Below are 24,173 nucleotides of genomic sequence, written 5' to 3' on the forward strand. Positions count from 1 at the left end.
CATGACACATTTTGTCATAGCTAGCCTCTGTAAGCAGAGTCTCCATAAAATGTCTGTGGGGGGGTATTTCTATATAGATATGTATACACACATAACTATCATTTTCTACAAACTGGACTGAAGAGAACATAATCCCTCCACCCAAATCCAAGAAAAGCATTACAACATTTTGCTGTACCTCAGTAGAGTGAGAAAAACTGCAAATAGGAGAAGTCTCCATCTTGCACTGACTTACAAACAAATAGCTTCATCTCTGATTTTTATTTGATAGTTCACATGGTGAGGTTTCAAATTTAGCACCTTGTTTCTTCTAGGGACAGCGCTGTGTGCGTTCTACATTTCCTCCAATTAGAACACCCCTGCTCTGCTCCTGTGCCTTGGTCACCGATAAACCACCATGGCAAGTGAGCAAAACACACTCAGCTGTTCTGCACAGAGCTTCAGCTAACAGGCAAGGGCAACCAGAGTCCTGTTTTGTCTCTGGGCAAAAGATCTTGTTGCCCCTCAAACAGACCTGTCTAGAGTCAAACAGACCTTTTTTTTTCTTGCTACAGAAATCATTTTGTGCAGGTTGAAACACTGAATTCCTAATTAAAAAAAAAAAAAAAAAAAAAAAAAAAAAAAAAAAAAAAAAGATTATCTCCTTTATTTCAGACTCAGCTGGCAAACATCGCCTGCTGCCTGCAGTCTGAGACAAGAGCAAAAGGTTTTGATCCACTCTCATCCAAGTCCCTAGAGCATTATTAGAAAAAAGGAGAATCAAAGACAGCTGTCATGTGGGAGCTTTGCCTGCAGACAAGCAGTGGTGCAGTACTCACCCCAAGAACCAGCTTAGGACAAGGGAGCTGTAGCATATGTGCATATATAAGGAAGCAGACAGGACACAGACAAGACTCCCAGAACAGGAGAACAAGAAAGGAGGGGTGAGCAAGAGGAGGGGGTGCAAATGAGAAAGAAACACTTTGTCAATTTGTAGCCCTATTATCCAGCTTGCTGCTAGGGAAAGCAGCTCCCAGGGACTGGTAACCAGATAGCCCTACCCCATTCCCAGCTGGAGAACAAACCAATTGCATATTAGAGCTGCTTTCCTTTTCTAACTCCCCAGGGAAGAGCAGCAGCTCTTTTCCAACTCCTCCCCCATAGTTGCAGCAGCCCTGCAGGTGCTTAGGATGCTATTTTCAGCCATCCACCAGCAGGTGTGACTCAAGGCCCTGTTATTTAAAAGCACACAAAGGCTAATTTAAAGTGGGAACTGTCCTTCACAGTATTGTGGCTGTTTCACTACTATGGACAGAATTCACCAGCTCTCTCTACTTTCAATTTTTTCCTCAGTTCTTCATTCCTTTCAATCTAATATTCTTTATACAGGGAATCTTACAAAGCCTTGCTGCATTTGCAGATCCCTGGACTTTGTGCAGTATCAACACCCATCCATTACAAGCAAACACATGCCTTCCCTCTCTGTGTCCTCCTTCTCAGCACTTTTCTACTGACCATGGTATTCCTGGATGGAGAAGTCAATTGCTTTCAGCCAATACTGTGGGTTGCTCTCATATTTGCCTTAATTCTATTCAGGTTCAAATGACCTAACCATGAGAAAAAGAGAACACAGAATACTAGACTAGAAGATGTTGAGAAACCATAGGTCAAGTTTTCTAGTATAATCTCTGCAATGGGGTTCCAAAGCCAAATATCTGATTGAACATGATGCAGGTATAGCCACAGGTAAGAGAGTATGAAAGCATTTTTTTCTCTTGACGTAATGTCAGCATTCCACGGTGCTCTGACAAACTGAAATGGAAGAAGTATCCCCATCTATCCCTCATTAGCGTGGCCAGACCCACCACTGCATTCCTCTAGGATACACTGACTATATTGTAGTATTAATCAGTTGAAATCCATGGGAAAAGAATGCTAGATGTCCCACAATATTCTTACACCACCTTGTATGGAAGGCCATGCTAACGCCCAGTGGCAGAACACACCAATTCTGGATCTGTCACTAATCCAACCCAGGCAGCAGTGAATCCTGTTAGCAAACTATTCCCATTAGCAAATCATTCTACCAGTGAAGGCACATTTGCGGCAGCTGTCCTGTTCCACCACAGGCACTTTTCCCAACCATGTGTGCATGGGCAATCACACACAGCAGTAAGTTTCCACCTGCCAGAAAGCAGGAAATACGTTCCAGATAAGCCACATATCAGGTGTCTTTACCAGTAGACAGTATGTGGTGGCTGACACAAACTCTCACGGACATATAAAATAGTTCAAGGGAAAGGAGAAGAAATAGCTTTAGATACACAAATATATGCTTAAGTGATAATTTGGGTGGGCATACACTATAATTATTAAATTTGTGAAATTTTACAGTAGAAGCTGTGACAGCAACAGGAGTGCTACTGTTAGGTTCACTTAAGTTCCCCTTTGTCCTCCTTCCTTCCTGTTCTGCTTCTTTCCCTATGTTCACTAATTTCCTCCAGTCTTCTTTTTTTTTTTTTTTTTTTTTCTGTCCTCTCCTGTAATTCCTATAACTCTTCTTTCCTCCCCCTTCTCTAATATCTTCCAGTTTCTCCTTCAGCCTCTTCTCCAATATCTTGAAACACAGTATTGCTATAACTGGCCATGCTCACGTTTGCTACCTGACAGCATCTAACAGGAAAACCATGAGGCAGGCAGAGCTGTTACTTCAGATCTCTCTATCAGCTGATGCTTTAGCCAGAAGAAGCAACAAAAAATAGTATTGTCTTAAGAAAGTGAGCAAGTGCCATCTGGGAGGAGGGGAAGGAAAGCAGAGAGATTTGAAGCAATTCTGTAAGGTCACACTACCTGTAGTTCAAAGACCACAGTGCATTTATTTGCCACAGATTTTAAATAGCAAATGACAACTTTGCAGCATTTCATCATTAGTACGTATGTTCTAATATGATCAGAAGTGGAGCATTACTCTGGTTGTGGAATGTATTAAGACATGTATGACAGGCATTTCTCCAGGTTATGGCACTGAGCTGTGAGTTTTACTTCAGGGTTACACATGCACACAATTACTCTTAGGAAATACTTCATATGTGAAATAGATTGAGTATATATGTAAATGATAACCTCTAAAGCACAGTTTTCACTGAATGCCAGACACACAGAAGTGGCACCTTCCAAAGAATCCCTGAAAACTCTAAGTTAGCAGTATTATTACATACTAGCCCTGAAAAGTTAGACTTAGCAGGAAAGTGAACTGGCTTCCCAGCTTCTTGTGCAGAATTGCCTAGGAAATTATCATAACCATCCTCCTCCTTTATTTGTCTGCAACAGAACACACCTGCACTTTGGGTGTTGCTCATTCATGTGCCACCCATGAGCCACCGTAACTGTCTGTATAGGACAGGCTGTGCATGAGATTCACACCCGAAGAGAAATCTAACTTTAAGCCAGGCCCATCTAACTCATTCTGTAACAAGGACTGAGATCAGAGTACTCATTTGTGCTCCTTCTGTGCAAAGTAAAACTTGCATCTCTTCCACCAACAAATTAGCTTTATGTTGCAACTAACCTAGAAATAATTGTTCAGAGTTACAATGCTGCTGGTCATGTTTTTCTCTTCTTTTACTTCTATTTATCTGTTGGAGTTTGTCTTTTTCATCCCTTTTTATGAATATAACATCCCGTTCCTAGCTCTCAAACATCTATGCTTCTGTTACATACTTCTCCCTTTTCCCTCATTTTAACCACCAAAACCAATTTCTCAGCCTTCTGGATTGCCTTGGAAAGGTTTGAGTTTCATTTCCTTTTATGCCAGTGTATGGTCACATTTCATATATAAAAATAATAAAATAATAATACTTAACATATAGTGATCTAAGCACTCACCTGTTGCCTAAGCAACAAGTAAATTAACTTGGGAAGAGGAGAGGAGAGGAGAAGGAGAGCAGAAGGAGAGGAGAAGAGGGGAGAGGAGGGGAGAGGAGAAGTGGGGAGGGGAAGAGGGGAGGGGAGACAACAAACTTCATCCTCTTCATGCCAATACAAAGGGAACATACATTTCAAATTACCTAATGAAACTCACTATGAAAAAAAGGACACAGCAGGTACTAAGTGAAGGCACAGAATGGGAGAGAGACAAGACAATACCACATTTTCTGTACGAAAGGAGAACCTTACCATCCTGCTGGCCCTGGAGATTCTGAGGACTTTGCATTCTCTCTTCGAGATTTGAGCTGAGGTCGGAGTTCACAGCTGACATCCTAGTAGAGTCACTCATATCAAACTCATCACTTTCTATAGAGCTTTCATCCTGCAAATTGAAAGTTTCAGAGAAATGTCAGAAAACACTGTATGCTGTTCACATTATATGTGGAGCTCACCGACTCTTATTCATTTCACTCATACCTGGCATGGAATATATTCACATAGTAATACTTCATGTATATAAGCAAACAAGCAAAGCACATAAAGAGGAAGGAACATGCAGCATTTATGTGATATGATAGTCTGACAAATGCAATCTGATCAACTATGATGATACTGCATCAGCACGCTCAAAACTGTTTCCATAGCATTTTGTAAAAAGGGGTTGTAACTAGAGACCCCATGCAAAGTCCTTGTTACTCAGGCATGGTCAGGGAGAGCTCTCCACATTCTGTGCCTGAATTTTCTACCTTTCTCAAGCAAAGCAGGGAACTCTGTGCATACCACTTACAGTAAAATATTTCTAAATGGCAACTTGACCTAATAAGAAACCTCAACCAAATTCTCTTAACATGACATCACCTTTGCATTGCCATTGTGTTTACAGATGCATCTATGAAAATTATAAAGATTGTTTATCATGCTCAATTAACAGTCAATGGCAAGCCAAAGTAATATAATCACATGAAAATCACTTGGAATTTATTCTACCTCATACATCTTTAATATGATTTATCCATCAAGTCCAATTACAGAGACTCTACTAGGGATGATAACAGAGTGCAAAAAGTCCCAGAAAGTTTGTCTCAGGTTACACAAGCAAAACAGTTTCAGGTCTAGTCCCACAAGTGTTCACATACATGTTTAATGTGTATATAATAAGTGTTTAATTTCACTTGTTTGAGTCCCAAGGAAGTTCATGCAACCACTTATGGATTAAAAGTTTAGCATTCAAAAGTCTTATTCTGTAAGCTGCGGAGGCAACATGCAAACCTACAGTGCTATATTTTCAGTAACAATTTTTCTGAGATAATTACTCCTGTTGTGACGAAAAGTCATTTCAAGTGCATACAGAAAAATAAGACAGATAACTTTGTATCCCTTAAAGATTAGTTTAAAATACTTTTCAAATTAACATTTAAAAAAAAAAAAAAAATGTGAACTGGTTTCTACAGATGCTAATGTTTCTTTCTTCTGGCCCTTAGATCAGTTCCTGTCTTGGATCTTGGTGTTGTTTCCAGCTTGCATGGGTGTTTCTTGTTGAACCAGGATGGCACTACCAAATGCCATCCAGGAGTGAGAGAGGAACAATATGCAAGCTGATGTTGTTCTGCACCATCACACCAGGACAACATCATGTAATGGCACAAACACAGCTTGTTCTCAAAGTTTTATTTAAAAAAAAATAAAATAAAATGAAATGGACGAGTGAGAGCTTCTCTAGTGGGTACCTTTCTACCTTGCCCAGACAGGGCGAGAAGCACCCTAGCTACATTAACAGCAAATGAAGGAGTCATGGCTTTCTGTGAGAACCATGGGGAGTTGATGTCCACCAGCCTTGTGCCCCAGACAGACCGGGCTGAGGTACACAAAAAGCTGGTTCTGGGATCTAGGGAAAATGCATGCTACTTTCTCATAAAGCAAGATCAAGACAAAAATTCCTCAAGATTTTCTGGAACATTGTGCTAGTGTTAAGGTACAGTGGTATTTCTCATTGATTCCTGCAGGGATCAGCAAGCAGCAGCTTACATTTTCTATTTCTGAGGCTGGGCAATTTGTATGGGCTCCCAACAACGCAATTCTGGCTATCTGCTACTTGCATATGTATAAAAAAGCAACACCACACATGGGGAGCCTGTGTTTGCCTGTGTAAAACATCTCCACCTCACTGTACAAACTGTTTAAAACTTTTTTTCTGAATTTGGATGTACCCACAGGCATGGGGAGCAGAGCTGGTAGCCACTGGCCTTTGTACCAGTTAACAGCACAGATGTAAGTTTCCATATGTGGATGAGTTCTCCTGCTAGATCAAGCTTGTTTCCTTTTCATCAATGGCCTCAGATGAAAAATGATGAGCTGAGTGAGGGTGAGAGAACTTGGAGGCTTTCAATCACTGTGCTAGCTAGCTTTGGCATCTCAGTTCACTCCTGTCTCAATTCCACCCCCTCCATAAGAACACAGATATGATTGATGAAACCTTGGAAACAGAACCTTCTTACAAACCCAAGCATGTTTTTAAGTGCATGACATAATCTGAATGTATGCACCAGGAATCTTCTTGCTTTTTACTGTAATATTTCACTGCCATTTTTTTTCTCAGTGTAAGAAATGTACAGCCTGGATTTAAAAAAAAAAAAAAACAAAAAAAAAAAAAAAAAAAAAAAACTTCATAGCCATGTAGCCATGTTGCTTTGAGAAAGGATGCAAAGATTATCTTGAGAACTCTCCTTGTGTCCATTCTGCCTTGGCAAACATGTTATGATTAAAAAAGTCAAAAACTACTTTTATTTTTATAAATCCAGCACTGCAGACACTTCATACACAGTATCAGTTACAAAACTGAACCGGGCACAGAGATACCAAGCAATGCTACTTCCTGCTATCCCTGTATCATTGCCACTGGTTCATCCAGATGAAAAAAATGGTTGAATTAAAATATCAGTCTTCAGACCAGAAGGACAACACCAAAACATCCAGGCTAGAGAAACACTGTGGCAGATGGCCCTGGTCCATCATGAGTGCCTGACTCTACTGTGGGATGAGTAATTCTGAAAGAGGGGAAGTGGGGAAACCAAAGAGTCCTTTAACTCCTAAGGCTTGTGCAGGGATAAAGCCGCTTACCTCCTGCTGCCTGAAATCCTGCTGTCAGATTTCTAAAAAGGGCCAACACACACTAGGCTGCATTTGTGTGTGTGAAGAACCCAGAGTTGGGGATCTCTCCCCACACCCTCCCCAGTAAAAATAAATAAATATTTAAAAATATATATCAGGCAAAAGTGAAACAAGGATCCTGATATTTCTACAACAGTGACAAAACCCTCATTCTATGGGGTGTTGAATAATTCATACATCTCCAGCTGTAGCCCATAGCTACTTATTATGAAACCAAATCTGGCTGACTCCACAAAAGTCAAGAGTCAGTCAGGGTCTTTGGCATAATCCAGATGCTAAGGTTGTTTTTGGAGGTTTTCTTTATAAAAAATAATAATAACAATAAATCTTGTAGTCAGGCAGAAGGACACAGCATGCAGGACTGCTTTTTGGCTGGCACATGGCTGGGCTTCTAAGTATTTGACAGTTCAAATCGTAAATGAACATATTTCTAGGAAAATTAGTTTATTGCAAATAACATGGTAGGTGCCCTCCAATTGAAGAACTACTTACTAATATCTGAGAAAAATCTGAATAAATCACAGAAATAATTTTTGAAATGAATTAAAAACAACTCAACTCCAGTTCTCTCTAAGAAGCTTGATTCTCAGCCTACGCCTCTTCCTTTTTTTGTTGTTGTTCACTACCTTTTTACTTGAAGTTTCAGAAGAAACCCCTACTCTTATTTATCAAGCTTTTTGCCCTAAAGATATTAGCTGATGTTGCTAAGGTTTCCATCCATCTCACCGTAACATGTTGCATTGGTGGCATTCATTTCAGCTCTTGATGGTATTGCTCTCCAGAAGCGGACAATGAAAGTCACTGCTGAGCATAGCGCTGAGTCTGAGGCAAACATGCTGCCCCCTTATCGTTTCCAGTGGTTCAGGCAGTAAGACGGCACCTTTGGGTTCTTTGATGCTGTACAAGATATTACCCCCAGCCATGGAAGGGCAGTAAGTCATGACATTTTCTCTCAAACTGATTACTTGCACACAGCCTTGGTTTGATTTCAGATTTACTATTCTAGCAATGAATTACAATGATGGGATCCACATCAATCTTCAGTTCAGTTACTTGGCTACCACAAAGACAAGCACCAAAGTATACAAGACAACAACAACAACAACAAAAAAAAAACTTAAAAGTTTTCAGTTTGTACCTCATCTTGCTGTGAATTTAGTAGCTGCAGCTTCATGTGTTTCATATAGGCCATGGTAATTGGCATATTGTAATCAATCATACTGGTCACCAAAGTTGGAGGTTTTCCATTATCTGCAATAAAAACATTTATTATGCATTATATGTTAGTTGTGGAGGTTACTTCAGCCTACTCTGCAGTCAAAGTCAGACAGTTATGTCATTATTTCTAACTTTGGCATTTTCGGTTGCCTGTAGGCTGTGCAGATGGAAATCTTCTGAAGAAAAATTAAAATCAAGTTCAAAACCTGAAAAGTGATGAGTACATCTATCACAAACAACTACAGCACATGCCGTCTATCTATTCCTTATGTTTAAGCCTCCATATAAACATTTCCCTAGCAAAATAAATGATTTCCTCCAGATAAAATTGTCTTTCTATCGAGAGTGCATATGGTATTATGCTCCTTCCTTAAGCAAAAGCAGAAGATTCACTACCTACCAGCTTAAGTAAATGAGATGATCTGACTTATTGAACTGTTCCAGTCTACCAAATTTTTATGAACCCTCACTTAAGCTAGGCAAATATAAATGGGTATTAGAAATAAAATTACTTTACATCCCACTATTTGACACTAAAACTACCTTTATGATCTGCTCCATCTGGGTTTAAATGCATTCTTTTCTGGCACTCTGAGCAGCTCATTAGAAATCGTGTCACCGCTTCTCTCGGTAGGAAGGCATAGGTCTCTGAAATCTGAAATGAATAACAAAATATAGGTGTTATTATATAAGATGATTGAACATGATTTAACATAACCGATCATTATATTTCCAAATAAGGCATATTTTCCTATAATGCCAGGAAGTACAATGAAAGAGCGTTCTGCGAACCATTCAGAATTTCAAGAAACATCTATCCAATCTGCCTGCTTCTCATCTAGTGGCTAATAATAGTAGATACTGAACAAAATTTCACTCATATCAATTGGGGCTTCATTTTCTGTTTATAGTTTTTTTTTTCCAATTCCTTTCAACAAAAAAATTCATACATAACCGGCTTCCTGCTGAGGGCTGTTTTTTCTTAACAAAAAAAAAATAAAAAAAAAAGTTGAAAAGCATTTTTTTTTTCTTATAATCAATAATAAAAAAAAAAATGCTTGGCTTATGTGCTCTATTTGTTTTGATTGTAACAATATGTAGACAGATACAGGATTCAGTGCATTATCAGTGATGACAGTCTCCTTGCTCTTCTAACTTTGAATTTGAATGTTTGTGAAGATATTCTTGGAAAGCTTGTGATCTAATATTGCAGGACAGATAAATTATTTTTATTAACAGTTATAGAATTTTGGAGTCACTCAATTTTAGAGATTGTGCATCACCTGGAGATACATTGAAAGAACAGATTTTGGTTGTCTCTTTCTTTCAATATAATCATTCTCTCCAACCACATACTCATGTGTCAGAGGATATATATATATATATATATATATATATATATATTTAAAGGAGAAAGGAGAGGAGGAAGGACTTGGAAGGACTTATTGCTGTTTTGAAAGATTGCATTTTTCCCCCCTTTCCCCCTAGGGATGCATATATCTTTATAGAATTTTTTGCCTTGCTGAAAAGGACTTGGAGGTGATGGTTGGTGCCAAGTTGAAAAGGAGCCAACAGCAAACTCTGATCACAGATAAAACAAATTTCATACTAGCTACATTAAGCATATGGCCAGCAGATCAATAAAAGTTATTATACCTCTCTACTCAGTGCTGGTAAGGCAGCAGCTTGAACATTGTGTCTGGTTTGCCCCTCCACAGTCCAAGAAGGAGGCTCAGAAGCAGGAGAAGGCCCTGTGGCAGCTGGAGCACAGAGCAACTGACTTGGACTTGATATGAGGGGGTTGGATTTGTTTTGTGTGACAAAGAGTAATTTATGAGGCAGGGAAAGATGTAATTGCAGCCCACAACTACCTGAAGGGGAGTTACAAGAACTGTGGAGAGACAATCTTCAGAGTTTCAGCCACCAACTTCAGCAACAACAGCCACCAACTGTGCATTGGGACATTCAGACAGGACATCAGGAAAATCTTGTCTGCTAGCAGGCTAGGATACAGGTTTACCAGGTGGGTGGAAGAATCTCCAAACTTGAATGTTTTCAAGACATTGCCAGGCAAAACATGGTTTTTTTTGTTTGTTTCTTTGTTTGTTGTTTTTTTTGTTTGTTTTTGTTTGTTTGTTTGTTTTTGTTTTTGTTTTGTGATTCTATTATACACTCCCATGTTTACAGGACATATATATATATATATACAGAACAATGCAAGCTTTTTGAAGAATCTCTAGCCCTTATTTTCCCAACCAAAGTGACTCTTTTGCAATAGAAATGTGTGTCCCCCCCACACACACACCCCCCCCAAAAAAAGACAAAGTCCCAGCAATAGAGATTAAAGGAAGGATCAAGGTATTCCCTTACTGTAAAACCTGCAGCAGGATTCAATTTCCTATCAAGAGGCTATGTTGATCCAAGTCTACGTAGGAAGTGCAGAAAGATGGAGGTGGGGTGTAGGAAAGTGTGCATACAGAAAGGACAAAATAACTTCCTTTAACTGGATGTAAATGGGATTAAATATTGTGCAAATAGCTTGTGCTCCTCACAAGGATGTTAAGAGCAGGGAGAATGACCTGCTTTATCTCTCTTACACTCTTCTTGGCATGTTTGTCACCTATTTAACCTGTGTTGAAAGTCGCATTTCCTGAAACCCTGTGGACCAAAATCGTCAGTGACATTGTATTTTGGAATATTGGTGGAATTTGTATTAGTGCTTCTTGGTCTTGGTTTGGCCTGGAAATACATTGGAAATTATGCACTTTGAAACAAGAACTATTCCATCCTGTTCATGGCATTGTTGTTCAGGCTGTATATTGCCTTTTTCTGTTTGTTTGTTTTTAACATATAACAGAAATCTTCATAGAATTATAGAACCATATGATATCCTGATTCAGAAAGGGACCCACAGAGATCATTAAGTCGAAATCCTTGCTCCACACAGGACCACCCCAAGATCAGACCCTGAGAGCATTGTCTGAGAGCATTGTCCAAACACTTCTTGAACTCCATCAGGCTCAGTACCATGACCACTGCCCTGGGGAGCCTGTCCCAGTGCCCGACCACCCTCTGGGTGCAGAACCTTTCCCTAACACCCAGCCTGACCCTCCCCTGTCCCAGCTCCATGCCGTTCCCTTGGGTCCTGTTGCTGGTCACCACAGAGATCAGTGCATGTTATTATTTGAGGGGGAGAGAAGGGGGTTAGTGTAAACGCAAAAATTATTCTGTGAGAAGAACTGGTATAGCTTGTCCCTGGGCCCAAAACAATTTATCTGAAAATGCAGGAACTAAATGAAATCCCTTTTGAGTTGGAGAAACTACCAAATATATTTCAGATCATTTTACCTGTTTTTTTTGTACCACCGAACAGATGCCTATTTACCTTTATAGATTTGAAAACATTGGTTATACTCAGGCTTTATAAAGCGAAAGAACTTTAAACAAGATGGAACTTAGCATTAAGAAAATTGCTAAGTGCATATATGCAGCAAGCTCTCTCTCATAACATTTAACACATTTAACACTGTATTGAAATTAATGGAGCTTACCCATGGATTCATTAGTTGCCTGCATTTGATAGGAATGCTCCATTTATTCTAATCAAACTTCTCTGTCGAAATTCCATTTCTGCTCAGAAAAGATGAAAATCCTCCATGGAAAGCAAGTGAGCTAAGTCCCAGATTTGATAGGTATGCTCCACTGACTATAACGGAACCAGGTTTTATAACTAAATTTTCCACACAGCAGATGCTTGTGTCTCCAACCTCCCACTGCAACACAGTTTTAAGGATGCCCTTCCCTAAATAACATCAGTTTTCACCAACTTCCTCCCCTGTTTACTTTGTAATTTGAATCAATCACTTTCAGGCCAAGACTTCAGCTTGCGTAAATTAGCGTAACACAATAGGTATCAAGTTAAAAGAAATATGTAGAGGACATGACTCACAACTTCCCTTAATCTTGCTTCTTGAATATATCTAAAAAATCTCTTTTCAATTTTCAGTGGCAGAAAGTTAAAAAGAAAAAAAATCTCACACCCCCCAGCAGTGCAGACTCCTGTTTGTTTTTCTCATTGAAGAAGGGCACATCTACTTTGTAGGATGGAGATAGCAGCTTGTTAGCTCTGGCTATGCTCTGAACCAGCACCAGCAGTAGCCTAGATCTCTAACAAAATAAGCACAAAGTTGAATACAAAATATTATATTTTACCTCTAAATGGAGTTTGTCAGTTTGAGCTCAAGGTTGGACTGATGAAGTTCATGGAGATGGCTTGCGTGTTTTTCAGAGAAAAATGTGGAGGCCTATGACACTTTGTATGTAACTACACAGAAATACCTTAGTGATCTGACTGAAAAAAAAAAAAAAAAAAAAAGGTTTCTAACCTCTATTCTATCTGAAAGAAAGCAATAATGACTCAGTCCTCACTGATGCAGTATATTCTCACTGCCTTCAGTAGCACTGTTCCTAGTTCTCAAGGCCGTTAGCTCATTAAAAAAAATATAGCCAGACCATTTCATTCAATGATGCCCTGCTATAAAATAATATATTATATATAAATAATATTATTGCAATTCTTAAAAAAAAAAAAAAAAAAAAAAAAAAAAAAACTTTTACATTTTAAGAAAAAAAGACAGAAAAGTGAACTAAATTGGGAGATATTACATTGTTTACATCCACACACTCATGATGCAGACAAGCATATATTTGGTATAATTTACAGGAAACCGGTCATGCATATGTCTCTACTAACCAGAAAACAAGCAGAGCTGATTTATCATACTGATATCATATCCTGGAGTGCATCCAATTTACCATATTGATAAAGTATCCCAAAGTGCATCCAAAGAGGGAAATATGACTTGGATTGCTTTAAAAACAAATTATACACATACTTTATTCAAATGTGATGTTTAGAAGTAGCCTTATATAATTCCTTCTTCTTACTGGAGGTTTTATTAGTATAAGATATACATTAGTATATCTTCTGTTCCTTTGTAGAAATGAGTTATCTTGTACCCAGATGTATTCCACGTCACGGACAAACCAGAAAATAAGGAGAGTCTAGCAGGTCAATGTTTAGGTATTGAGTGCTAGGTATAACTATTACAGCTGAATGTTTTTTAGATTGTAAAGGGGAAATATATGAAGAAGAAACTAGACATCTGGAGCATTAAGGAAAGAGTGTCAAAATAATAAGTGTTTAGTTTACCCCCGAAAGTTACAGGTTAAGAGGCAAAATATTCCATAACAATACTGTCCATGCAGGCCTACATATATTTTGTTTTAACTCTGAACACAAAGGAAAATAAAAACATAGTTGACACCAGTGACATAAGAGTCAAAACTTTTATGAATTTATTCCACTGTTCATTAATCTACAATATAACAGATTTTGACATATATTAACCTTTCCAAAACTTCACCCAGAAAAAAAAAAAGGCCTTCTAAATCTGGAATTGGTCTATGTGCTATCTATTGGATCCTATGCAGAACACAACTACTATGAGGGAAGTAGTCCAGTACCTGATCATGTAATCTGTTTTACACTGCAGCTAAGTGAAGTATTTCCTAACTGTCTATGAGAACTATGTTGCCTTCCCATTGTGTTACTGCGGGCAGAGAAAATGGGCAAAACTGACTTTTTGCTCCCCAATGTCCAGATTAATTAATTGAAGGATGTTCTGATGATGTAGCTTTCAGAGCTCCATTTTTATTTGGAAAATTAATGAGCACTAAGCTGAAAGGCAGATTTTAGGACACATATGGCGTTGAAGGAAAGACAAGTGTGAGGAAAGAGTGAAATTTTGCAAGTGAACCTATTAACCCCTAAAGCATTAACATGGAGAGTGTATGTGTAGTCTGGATGATACGATGTGTCAGAACAGAGAGAATTTTTGGTGTGCGTGTATATTTTTTTAATTAAGGGTAATGAGGGGAGGGGAGATGACTCAAAGAAGAATTCAAAGAGGAGAGAGAGACAGAGAGGGAGAGAAAGAGAGAGAGGATGTAAATCTGTCCTGGGCCCACAGCCATCAAACCAGGTGGCAGAAACTGGTTTCTTGATGACAGGAGGGCAAACTAGCCAAGGAAAGTCCTCTCCTTTCCTCAGCAAGAGGTCAGAATAGAAGACTGATGTAAGAAAGCAGATATACTACTGCTGGGGGCTTTATCAAGAGCTCACTACCCTGCTATATTGTGGAAAATGTTGTTCCCTCTCATACAAAACTTATACTTCACAGCTCCACTCCCTCCCCATGTAAAAGGACCAGCTTTCTGAGAGGGAGGCACCTGTTATCTGGTTCCTTGCCAGGATACTCAAAGCTTGCCCTTTGCAAGAAAGCAGGAACAAGTCAGAAGAAAAAAGTGAACAGGGCTTGGATGTTTCTCCTTGCATAAAGGAATAGTGTGGATACAAGTACTTTAGTGTACTAAGGCCCTACACAAACCTCATACTCTTCTGCTTTCCCAAGTATAACTTTTGCTCTGGGTGGAGACCAGCTAGGGCACAAACCTGCTTTAACCCTGTTTGATCAAGGGAAGGAAGGACTGGAAGGGAATGCAACCTGTGATTTTTTATTTTTTATTATTATTATTTTATTTATTTATTTATTTATTTACTTTTTCCCAAGGAAAATATGTTCAGTGTGGTTCTTAGAGGGGACTCACAAGCACATTCTTAATTTGAGAATGGAAAAAAAGTGATGTAATGTTTCACAATTTGAAGGTTTTTCTTAGGTTGATAGAAAAATATTCATTACTGCAAGAGCTGGATGGAGAACAGGACCCCAGATATTGCCCCACACCTGATAGACTCCTGTTACTCCTCAGATGTTGTATATTTATGTACTACCTTTCTGATACGAGTCTTGCCTCTAGCTACGTTCCCTTGACACATCAATATCTCCCAAGTTTTACATGCCTACTTCCCTTCCAGCTCATCATCCTAGTGCTCTTTTTTCATTCATGGGCTGGGAATTTTATTAACCAATCAATTTCCCCTGCTCAGACATCACTACTCATTCACAACTCAAGTTCACTGCTGCAATGTTTCATGTCACTGTGGCTATGCCAGCTCAACAGGCAGATATCAGATTCACAGGTAAAAGTATTCAAGGACATAGAATTTCAGGTGTTTAAGGTGACTGCAAGACTTACACTATCTATTCTCAGGTAGACATTTCACTTAGTGATGGGAAGCTTTTCCCAGATGTAATACACTAAGGAGGTGAGGAACTTACTCTTCATAGCTTATTGTTTAAATAACATAAAAATCTAAAGTGTTTTGTTTGTTTGTTTGTTTGTTTGTTTGTTTTCAGAATACTACAGGAAAGTAAAATCTACTCTTAAAAACAGTTCTTGACCACTAAGTCTGGCCTAACTGTAGTCAGAGCTGGACCTGGGAGGAGGCAGAGATGTTTCCCTTCTTCAGACCAGAGACCACTCTCCTTTCACCTTCCTAGTCACTTGTTCTCCTGCTGAGCCACAGTCTTGGCCTGGCCTTGTGTCCCATATCCTGCCTTTGTGAGGGAATCATCTCCCAGTCTAAGGCTGTCCTGTTTATAAACTTCCCTGGGAACCGTGGAACTAACTAAGATTATAAACGCTTTATTAAGTACTCCTTCAGTTTGATGAATGTCAATATTGCAACACTCTGGATATAATTTAAAAACATAACAGCTCTTGATTTCATTTTATGTATCAAAGTCAGGTCTTCTTTTCTGCTGGTTTAAGTCTACCTACATGTACAGTTATGCTGGCAAGGAACAGAGCCCATCAATTTTATATTGTATACAAGTCAAGCACTTGAAATGAGCATGAAACCTGCTAGCTAAATGGGAAGCTCACCCTTTTTCATATATTTTCAAGATTACTCTACCACATCATCCACACAGAATATGTACAATTCCCTTCTCTTGTGTTAGTGTACAGAGAAGAAAATAAAATGGGACCTTATGCTAATCTTAAATATTGAATAACAAATGCTTTCATAATATTTTGTAGAATATGTGCCAAGAAATCCTGAAGTTTGAGTTTGATACATCGCTGCACCATTAATTTTTTAAAAGCTCTCTTCCAGTATGGTGCTCCTTTAGAGGTACCACACACCACAACCTATTTACCTTCCTGTGCAGCACCACTGTAGGAAGCACCACAGAAATAAGTTGCAAAAAAACAAAACAAACAAAAAAAAAACATTCATTTCCACACAGTTAACATAAACAAGTCACTATAGCATACAGATTTGGTAATTGAGCTTCTAGCTGTTCTGAACACGTTTTCAGAGAGAACTGCTGATGTATTTGAGTACTCCAGCATCTGGGGTGACACTTCATCAAAAATAAAAAGACACTACCAATTCCAAATTTGTTACTACATATAAATGCAGTGGTTAATTAAGTTACCTTTGACAATTTCATTACCTTTCTAATCATGCTTGAGTACTATTCAAAATTTTGAATGGAAAATGTTCACAATTGAAAATAGAGATTCATACATACATAAGCAAATTAATTACTTGAAATTACTATGTTACAACTCTTAGGGCTGTGCCGTCTATTTTTTTTTTTAGAAATATTCAGGTACTGAAAATCCATGACAGTATTTATGAATTTCAAAATTTAGCAATTTTGTACAAAAAGCGAGGTGGCTTTCTCCCAGTTGTTTTTCTGATAAAACATTCCAGTTATCAAGTCAGAGAGCAGAAGCAATGTGATCATCACATGCCAGGAATTATGAATAACAAATAGCAGTTGTAGTATACAGTTGCAAACATCTCTTCCTGTAAAAACTGTTCACTCAAACTGCTTGGTGAATACTTATGCATGTTATATACATTTACAGATGTCAAGGATGATTCACTTTTGACTTGTGAATAAAGAAACAAGACTAAATTAATCTTGTTTCCAATTCACTTAATAAAATTAAACCCCACCAAAGTACTTCAGTTTGATTTATAAAGCTCTTAGGGTACAATTTTTGTAAGACAGTTGCCCAATACACTACCTCTTTCCTGCAGCAACATCACAGAAAGAGATACTACATGGCATTCCAGAGTCATTTTTCCTTCTTTTTTTTAATCTATGGATTATTTTTTTAATTTATGGAAATTATATGTGTGGATCCTATCTTTGGGAAATATGACTCAATGCCCTTAGCAAGCAAATAAGCAATAAAATGAATACAAAAATATTACAGACTTTGGTAATTATATAGAAATTTACATTTGGGCACCTTGATTATCTGTTCATAGCAATGCAGTAACCCCATGTCTCAATTACAATAAAAGTTAACATCAAATGAAAAGTACGGTGTAGGCTATTGAATCTGCACAAATTGTTCTCACAGAAATGACACTAGTTGTCTTTCATGCTGTTCACAATAAGCAAATTTCTTATCTGACCAGGAATCATGAGATTCTTGTAGCAGTAAATATTATACTTAGTATACATTATACAGTAGTAAATATTATTTATAAATGTCTGTAATAGTAAATATTATACATTTCCTATGCATTTGTAGGATTATGACTTGAACACTCTATTGGCAGCATTCTTTATGCTCATATGTTATTCTACAAAGTTTGAGATCTATACCTTTGAACAGCTTACTGAAGTAAAACAAAATAGAAAGATAAAGGTCAATGAAAACATTACTTTTCTAATGCTTTCTAAAGCACAATGCCAACTATAAAAATGGCTGAGGTGTTAGATGAAAATTAATTTAGACAGTTTGTGTTTGTTCATCCTGAAATATCACTCCAAGCCTTACAAAGCACACCCAGATGACTGGTGTCTTCCTTCATACATCTACTTTCAGGTCAATACTGCCGGGAACAAATTATAAGGAGCCTTGCCAAGAGCTTATCACACAACAAACTGTCTGAAATAGCCTATAAATACAATATTTGTAAAGGGATTTAGAGATACTTAGTAAAGTGTTATATACCTTGGGGGGGGGGGGGGGCGGGGAGGGGAGGAGGGAACTGTAATGGAAAGAAAGCTATTTCTTCTGGCTAAAATTTGAGATATGGGTAGAAAAACCTGGAGTGTCCACACATTTTGGTTGCCTTTCTCTAAAAATAGCTGGCATGACTGCAGGTTGATTTTAAGGTTAAGAATGCTGTAAGGTGACAGATCACCTTAGGACCCCATGCACAGTCCCCTGCCAGCTCCATCCCTCTGGGGCCATGGAAGAAGTTCCAGCAGCTGGGCAGGTGGACCAGGTTCAACCCTTCAGTGTTCCTGGCACTATCACATCACAGTGCATGGAAGCTTGTCCATCGGAGTCTAAGGAAGCACATACATCCCAAGTACCATGGGACAGTGTAGTACATGTTTGGTCAGTTCTCCATAAGCAAAGAAAGTGTTATATTTGTGCCACTAAACACAAAAGTTACTTACCGTTATTTTAAGGCAGTGACCAAACAGTTTGGTTCAAGCAATAAAATACAACTAAAAATCTTAGAAATAATATTTTTTTTCTACTCAGCCAGTGTATACAGATTTGGCAGCTGCCCTCTCAACACTCCTCTCTTTGTACCTAGTATCTGTCTGGCCTTCTCAATTTCAGCAAGTTACAAGTTTTCATACCATTAAGCCAAAAACAATACTTAGTCAGCAGCAAGAAACTATAAGGAAACTTCATTCAAATGCTGAAGTACAGCACCTCATTTAGCAAAGTTGTGACAATACCTTATAAGTCTTCTTTCAGACTACATCCTATTAATAGTAATGAATTAATATCGAGCTATTAGAGAAATTGTCAAACCATTATAGAAATAATAAAATCTCTGCTTGTACCAGTAAGAACATCTCTACTGAAGCCAATGGATCTGGCCCTTATGGCAGAGGAAGTGTAGCCCTCCTTAGTTGTAAACTGTATGTTGTCATGCACTGTTGAAAGATCTCAGACATAAATTTGAGGGTGAAGGCTGCAGTACTAATCCAGCTGGAAGAAAGAAATAAAGCAAAATCCAGAAAACACAAATTGCATGCCATGTGACTAAGCCCAAACAATTCACACTTTTAAAGACTGTTGTTTACTTTTAGTTGGTTGGTTGTTGTCTTTTTTTTACTTACTGCTTTATATGTTCTCTTTTGTCCAGCATGTTTTCTGATTTGTTCTCCATTAGGCCCAGTTTCAACATGCATGGAATAGATAATGTCAAAGAAATCTTCTACCACGGCTACCCGCCGTAAAGACAGCTTCTCATCTACACCTACTCCATCCTGAAAAGAAAAAAAAAAAAAAAAAAAAGAGAGAGAGAGAAAGGAAAATGTAAGGAGGAGAGAAGGCATAGGTAAGTGGTGATAATCATGGAACACATTCTCCTCTTTCAGCAAGGAGTTAAAGACCCTCCCTCTGAGATATGAAGGTCACCCAGACATGTCTGTGAATGACAGAAATAGTAAGGTAAAAAAGTTGTATGATCAGAAGGATCATATGGTACTATCCCTTGCAAACAGTTCATTTTGCCAAGACAGAACATTTGGTTTCTTGACAGAAAGTGATCTTTCATTATTTCAAAAATGAAACAAAAAGTATCCATGCTTGTTTCTCCAAATGCACAAACAACATTCAAAGGCAGGAGCAGTCCCAGTCGTGGCACAGAAATGCATTATGTAGCTGTTAATAAGAATGCAACAGCTCTTTCATCCTATCATTCCCCTCCCAGTAAATCTGTACCTAGCATTTCATAAAGTTGTTTAATAAAAGGTTTTAATTCACCAGTGACAGAGCTGACTGTAATTATGAATACAAAGGAAGTTGTTATAAACAATTTAACCCCAGAAAACTTGCTTGAAAATATACTGCATGAAGACATACCACAATAAGAGGAAAAGAAAGAGATATTTCTAAAAGTTGTGCTTTTGTACACAGATGTCAGATTGGGATGAGTGACAGAAAAGTGGGGACATCTACCAACTGATTTCCAAAGTTGACAGTGCCATAGTAGCTAAAGACTTCTAAATAGAAAGAGTCCCCAGTGGCTCTGAAATTAATCAGTGCAATTCAATTTGGACCTTCCATATGAGGGTTTTTTGTTTTACAGCTGTCTATGGATTCAGTTCTACTGAAGGGGAGAGAATTGGGAATCTTATTTTTCCAGGGCAAGCAGCTAAGAAGCAGGCTGTGTTTTGCAGTACAAATTAAGTTTGTGAGGAATAAACTGAGAATGGCCAATTCACTTGCAATTCAGTCTTTGAATTTAGACCTCAGGAAGCAACAGTGTCACCTAGCTTTCATGGAGAGACTCCCATCCCATGAGCAGTTCCTAAAATTTCACTAACCACCTGCATGAAAATTCTGTGGCACCATGGCTTGTTCTGGTATCAGCATCAGTAAGAATTTGTTTGGTACTGCCCACCACTGTTCCGTATTATTAAATAAATAAATAAATAAATAAAGATGGGGCAACACAAAATCCAGATTTTTGCACTTTTAATCTTTAGGATTGAATTCACACGTGAGCTCTGCAGGGACCCATCCTCAATCATTATTTTCTCACCACCCAAACATCTCGGTGGGATCCCTAATGATTTCAAACACTCTTATTATGACGACAGTGTTATCTCATGCCGCTCTCAGAACACTCAGAAGTTTATAGTGTTGATTAACTGATAAAGATTTAATCTGTTTATTACAAATGAGTTTTGTTTTAGAAATTTCCTACGGGGGAGCTCTCTTTTTTAATTAAAGAGAAATGGATTACAACGATATTAATTTAAAACCTGAGATGCCACATCAGCAGGACTGACACATACAAACATTAAGAACACATTCAAAGAAGAATCTCAAAGAGAAAACTCTTTTTTGCGGCTATTGGTGACCATACTGTGCAGTGCTTTTTTTTGGAAGTCCCCTCACTGGACACTGAGATCCAGAGGCAGGTAGACATGATGTGGATGTGCTCTTCAAGTTGTGTGTTCTCCTTTCAGCTGAATAAAACAATAAGCATAACTACTACTTTCAGAAATACAGGGAAATAAAATTTGCACAACCTTATGTCATGCCTTCTAATTGAAATGCCAGAAAATGAATACAAACTTTCAAAATCATGTCAGTCAAAGAGGGTAGGAAAAAATGATGTACACCAAGTGGAAACTCCTTCAGGGTAAGACAGAACTATTACTTAGCCACTATACTCCTAAATTCACCATAAATATATCTGGTTGGGCCTGGGCAATGAGTAGGTCAGGTTTCATTCTGCATGGTGCTGCATAAGGTGATAAGGTAGACCCTGTTTCAGAAAGTCTGCAGTGTTTAAAAGGTGCTGAACTGCTGCAAGTAAACTGGAAAGTACATCTGGCACAATGCAACACTCTGCAGAGACGTACGCTTTAACTGCAGAAGCAATACACCAGATGAGTAACTTGAATGAGAATGAGATAGCTATTTACTAAGACTTTTGATATCCCAGCACTGACACCCCAGCAAGGAAAAAGCTGGGCAAATGATACAACCCCAAATCTTCATTTAAACTATAATGTCTCTGAAGTGGATGCAGTTGTATTACTTTCCTACCATGTGCCATTAAACTACACTTTTATCCTGAAATTGCTATTTGATAAAGGCATTAACAAAGCAGCTCTACTTTATAAGCTGGCTTTGGGTAAATTTTTTACAGTGCTTAAGGGGACTTTTTTTTTTAGCCTCAACTAAGTCTAAAAAGAGATGAATGAGGGAATAGATGATAATGCTATTCAGATGTCTGAAAGGCTATGAAATGTCCATGAGGGACAGGACAAGTAATAGGCTTAGAGCACGGCAAGGGAGATTTACATTACACATTATGAAAAACTTACTATAGACGTGGATAGTCAAGTACAGTAACAGTTTGCCTGGGGAGGTTGCGGGATCTCTGTCACAGGAGAATTTTGAGACCAGGTTAGACAATTATCTGTCAGGGATAGTTAGAGTAAATCCTCTCTTGGATAGACCAGATATTAATTGAAATCCTTCTTGATAACTCCATGACAGAGAAGCTCAAAGACCATGTTCAAAGCAACTTGGGTACTAACATCTCTAAGAGAGCAGGAAGGATATTTATAAATCACTGGGGTATTGTAAGGCATTTTCTTCATCATGGCAAGAGCCCAAGTCCCACTTTCAAAAATGACTTAAGGATAGAATCCTCACTGAATGTTTCTCTTCAAAAATTGGTCTTAAACTCTTAAATTTTTTAGGTTGACTGTCATCCCATTTGTTTTAGCCATCACAGAGGTATGCCCCTATTCTAAATCAGCTTCCAAAGATTTCTCTTTGGTTATGAGTGTAGCAGGCACTGCCAAAATGCAACTCATCCTTGTAAGAGCTGGAATGCTTTCAGTCTCTACCAGTGAAAAAGTTACTTTATTTTACTCATTGCAGGTTTTCCTTGTTTTTATCTTAATCCAGTCATCTTCCTATGTGCTTAGGATACAAATAAATAGATGTTTCTTTTCCTTTTCAGCCCTACAAATTGCATTTGCACTCTGAGATTAAAGTTGTTCGTTTGTTTCTAGTTATCGACATAAAGAATACATTTCTGGACAGAATTGACTTTTACTGACAGTTGTTCACCTCTCACAAACTGCTAAGGATCCCTTTGAACAATGATGTTTGAGGAGAGAGTCAATCTCCTTTACTGAGGTGGAACCTGCAGGGCTAGCAAGAGTAGAGAAGAGAAAAAAGCTTGCCAATGATGCAAACATACAAAACTCTCAGTGCAAACTGCAAAAATCTATTAAATAAAAGGCCATCATTTGGGCAGTTACTGTGCAGAGGATTTAACGCAAGCCTTTAAAATTAAAGCCACCAAAACAAAAGTGCTTGTAGTTTCTTGCTTGAGAATACCTGGCACCATCTCATGTTGAAATTTCATGGGGGAAATAGATCTCATAAAACACCCTCTTGTTTCATGAATGAATATAACTATTGGCATCTTTACAGTGTTTGAAAAATCTTCCTATAAACACATGATAAAAGGAAATGGAAAATAAAAGTAAAGGCTTGGTTGGTGGTTCTATAAAAATGTGCAGATCTATAAAAACCTCTTGTATAAACATCAAAGTCAGAAGCATCTACTAATCATTAAGGGTAGATGGAAATAACAATCAAGCTAAATATTTAATTACATTACGTAAATCACACACAAATGTAAGACTCCTTTGAATGCTGCAATATTTGTGTAACATTTTTCTGACACATACTGGTTTAGATTACAGAAGAGTTAAAGCACATTCATGCCATCACACCTCTACTGCCTAGTATCATGTTTTTCTGTCTTTCATATGCATTTTCATTGAATAGACAGCAGTCTTTTGCTGACCGAAACACAGTACCCTGAGTGCACTACATATCCTTACAAAAAGTTCTGCATATAACACAGCCTCCTCGTTAGCCTATACATAATGAACTCCTGACATGATTGTATGCAGGTATTTCATTCCTTTTGAACTGAATACAGAAAAAAATTGTATCATAAGCATTAGCAGGAACCAGTAGTTTATGTATAACATAATCCTTATATATCTGTCTGCAGAAATAAGTTAAATGATCACACTGAAAATCCCATTATTTGTTACTGCCTTTATCTGCTCAGTAACTGTAAAAATATTAATATTTAAGAAGAGTGATGACCATTTAAGAATGTCTCTTGCTCCCATAGAAACTAACAAATCTATTTTCATCGGCACACTGATTTGAATTCTCAGGTTATTAGTATATCCATTTGAATATCTAGCTCTCCTGTCAACGCAGCATAAATCTACAATAGATCAAAAATATTAGCATTTGCTAGCTGTTATTAAGTGGTGTAAAAATAAATAAATTGATCATTTCTATCCAGTTCCTAATGGAAGGTGTCTATAAGAGCAAAAAGGTCATTTATTATTTGA

General features: G+C 38.0%; 1 protein-coding gene across 4 annotated transcripts in view; it reads right to left on the bottom strand.

The window, feature by feature from the left end:
- NOL4 (nucleolar protein 4) overlaps positions 1-24,173 on the bottom strand; it is a 190,992-nt gene that overhangs the window by 138,587 nt on the left and 28,232 nt on the right. For all 4 annotated transcript variants that reach the window (XM_035317858.1, XM_035317859.1, XM_035317857.1 and 1 more), the window contains exons 2-5: positions 19,374-19,523; positions 8,836-8,947; positions 8,213-8,325; positions 4,156-4,288 (exon numbers count right to left, since the gene is read on the bottom strand). In XM_035317858.1, the coding sequence (XP_035173749.1) occupies positions 4,156-4,288; positions 8,213-8,325; positions 8,836-8,947; positions 19,374-19,523 (508 nt within the window). The remainder of the gene's footprint in view (positions 1-4,155; positions 4,289-8,212; positions 8,326-8,835; positions 8,948-19,373; positions 19,524-24,173) is intronic.

This window comes from Oxyura jamaicensis, chromosome 2, assembly GCF_011077185.1.
Source record: "Oxyura jamaicensis isolate SHBP4307 breed ruddy duck chromosome 2, BPBGC_Ojam_1.0, whole genome shotgun sequence".
In the NCBI taxonomy this organism is placed as follows: Eukaryota; Metazoa; Chordata; class Aves; order Anseriformes; family Anatidae; genus Oxyura; species Oxyura jamaicensis.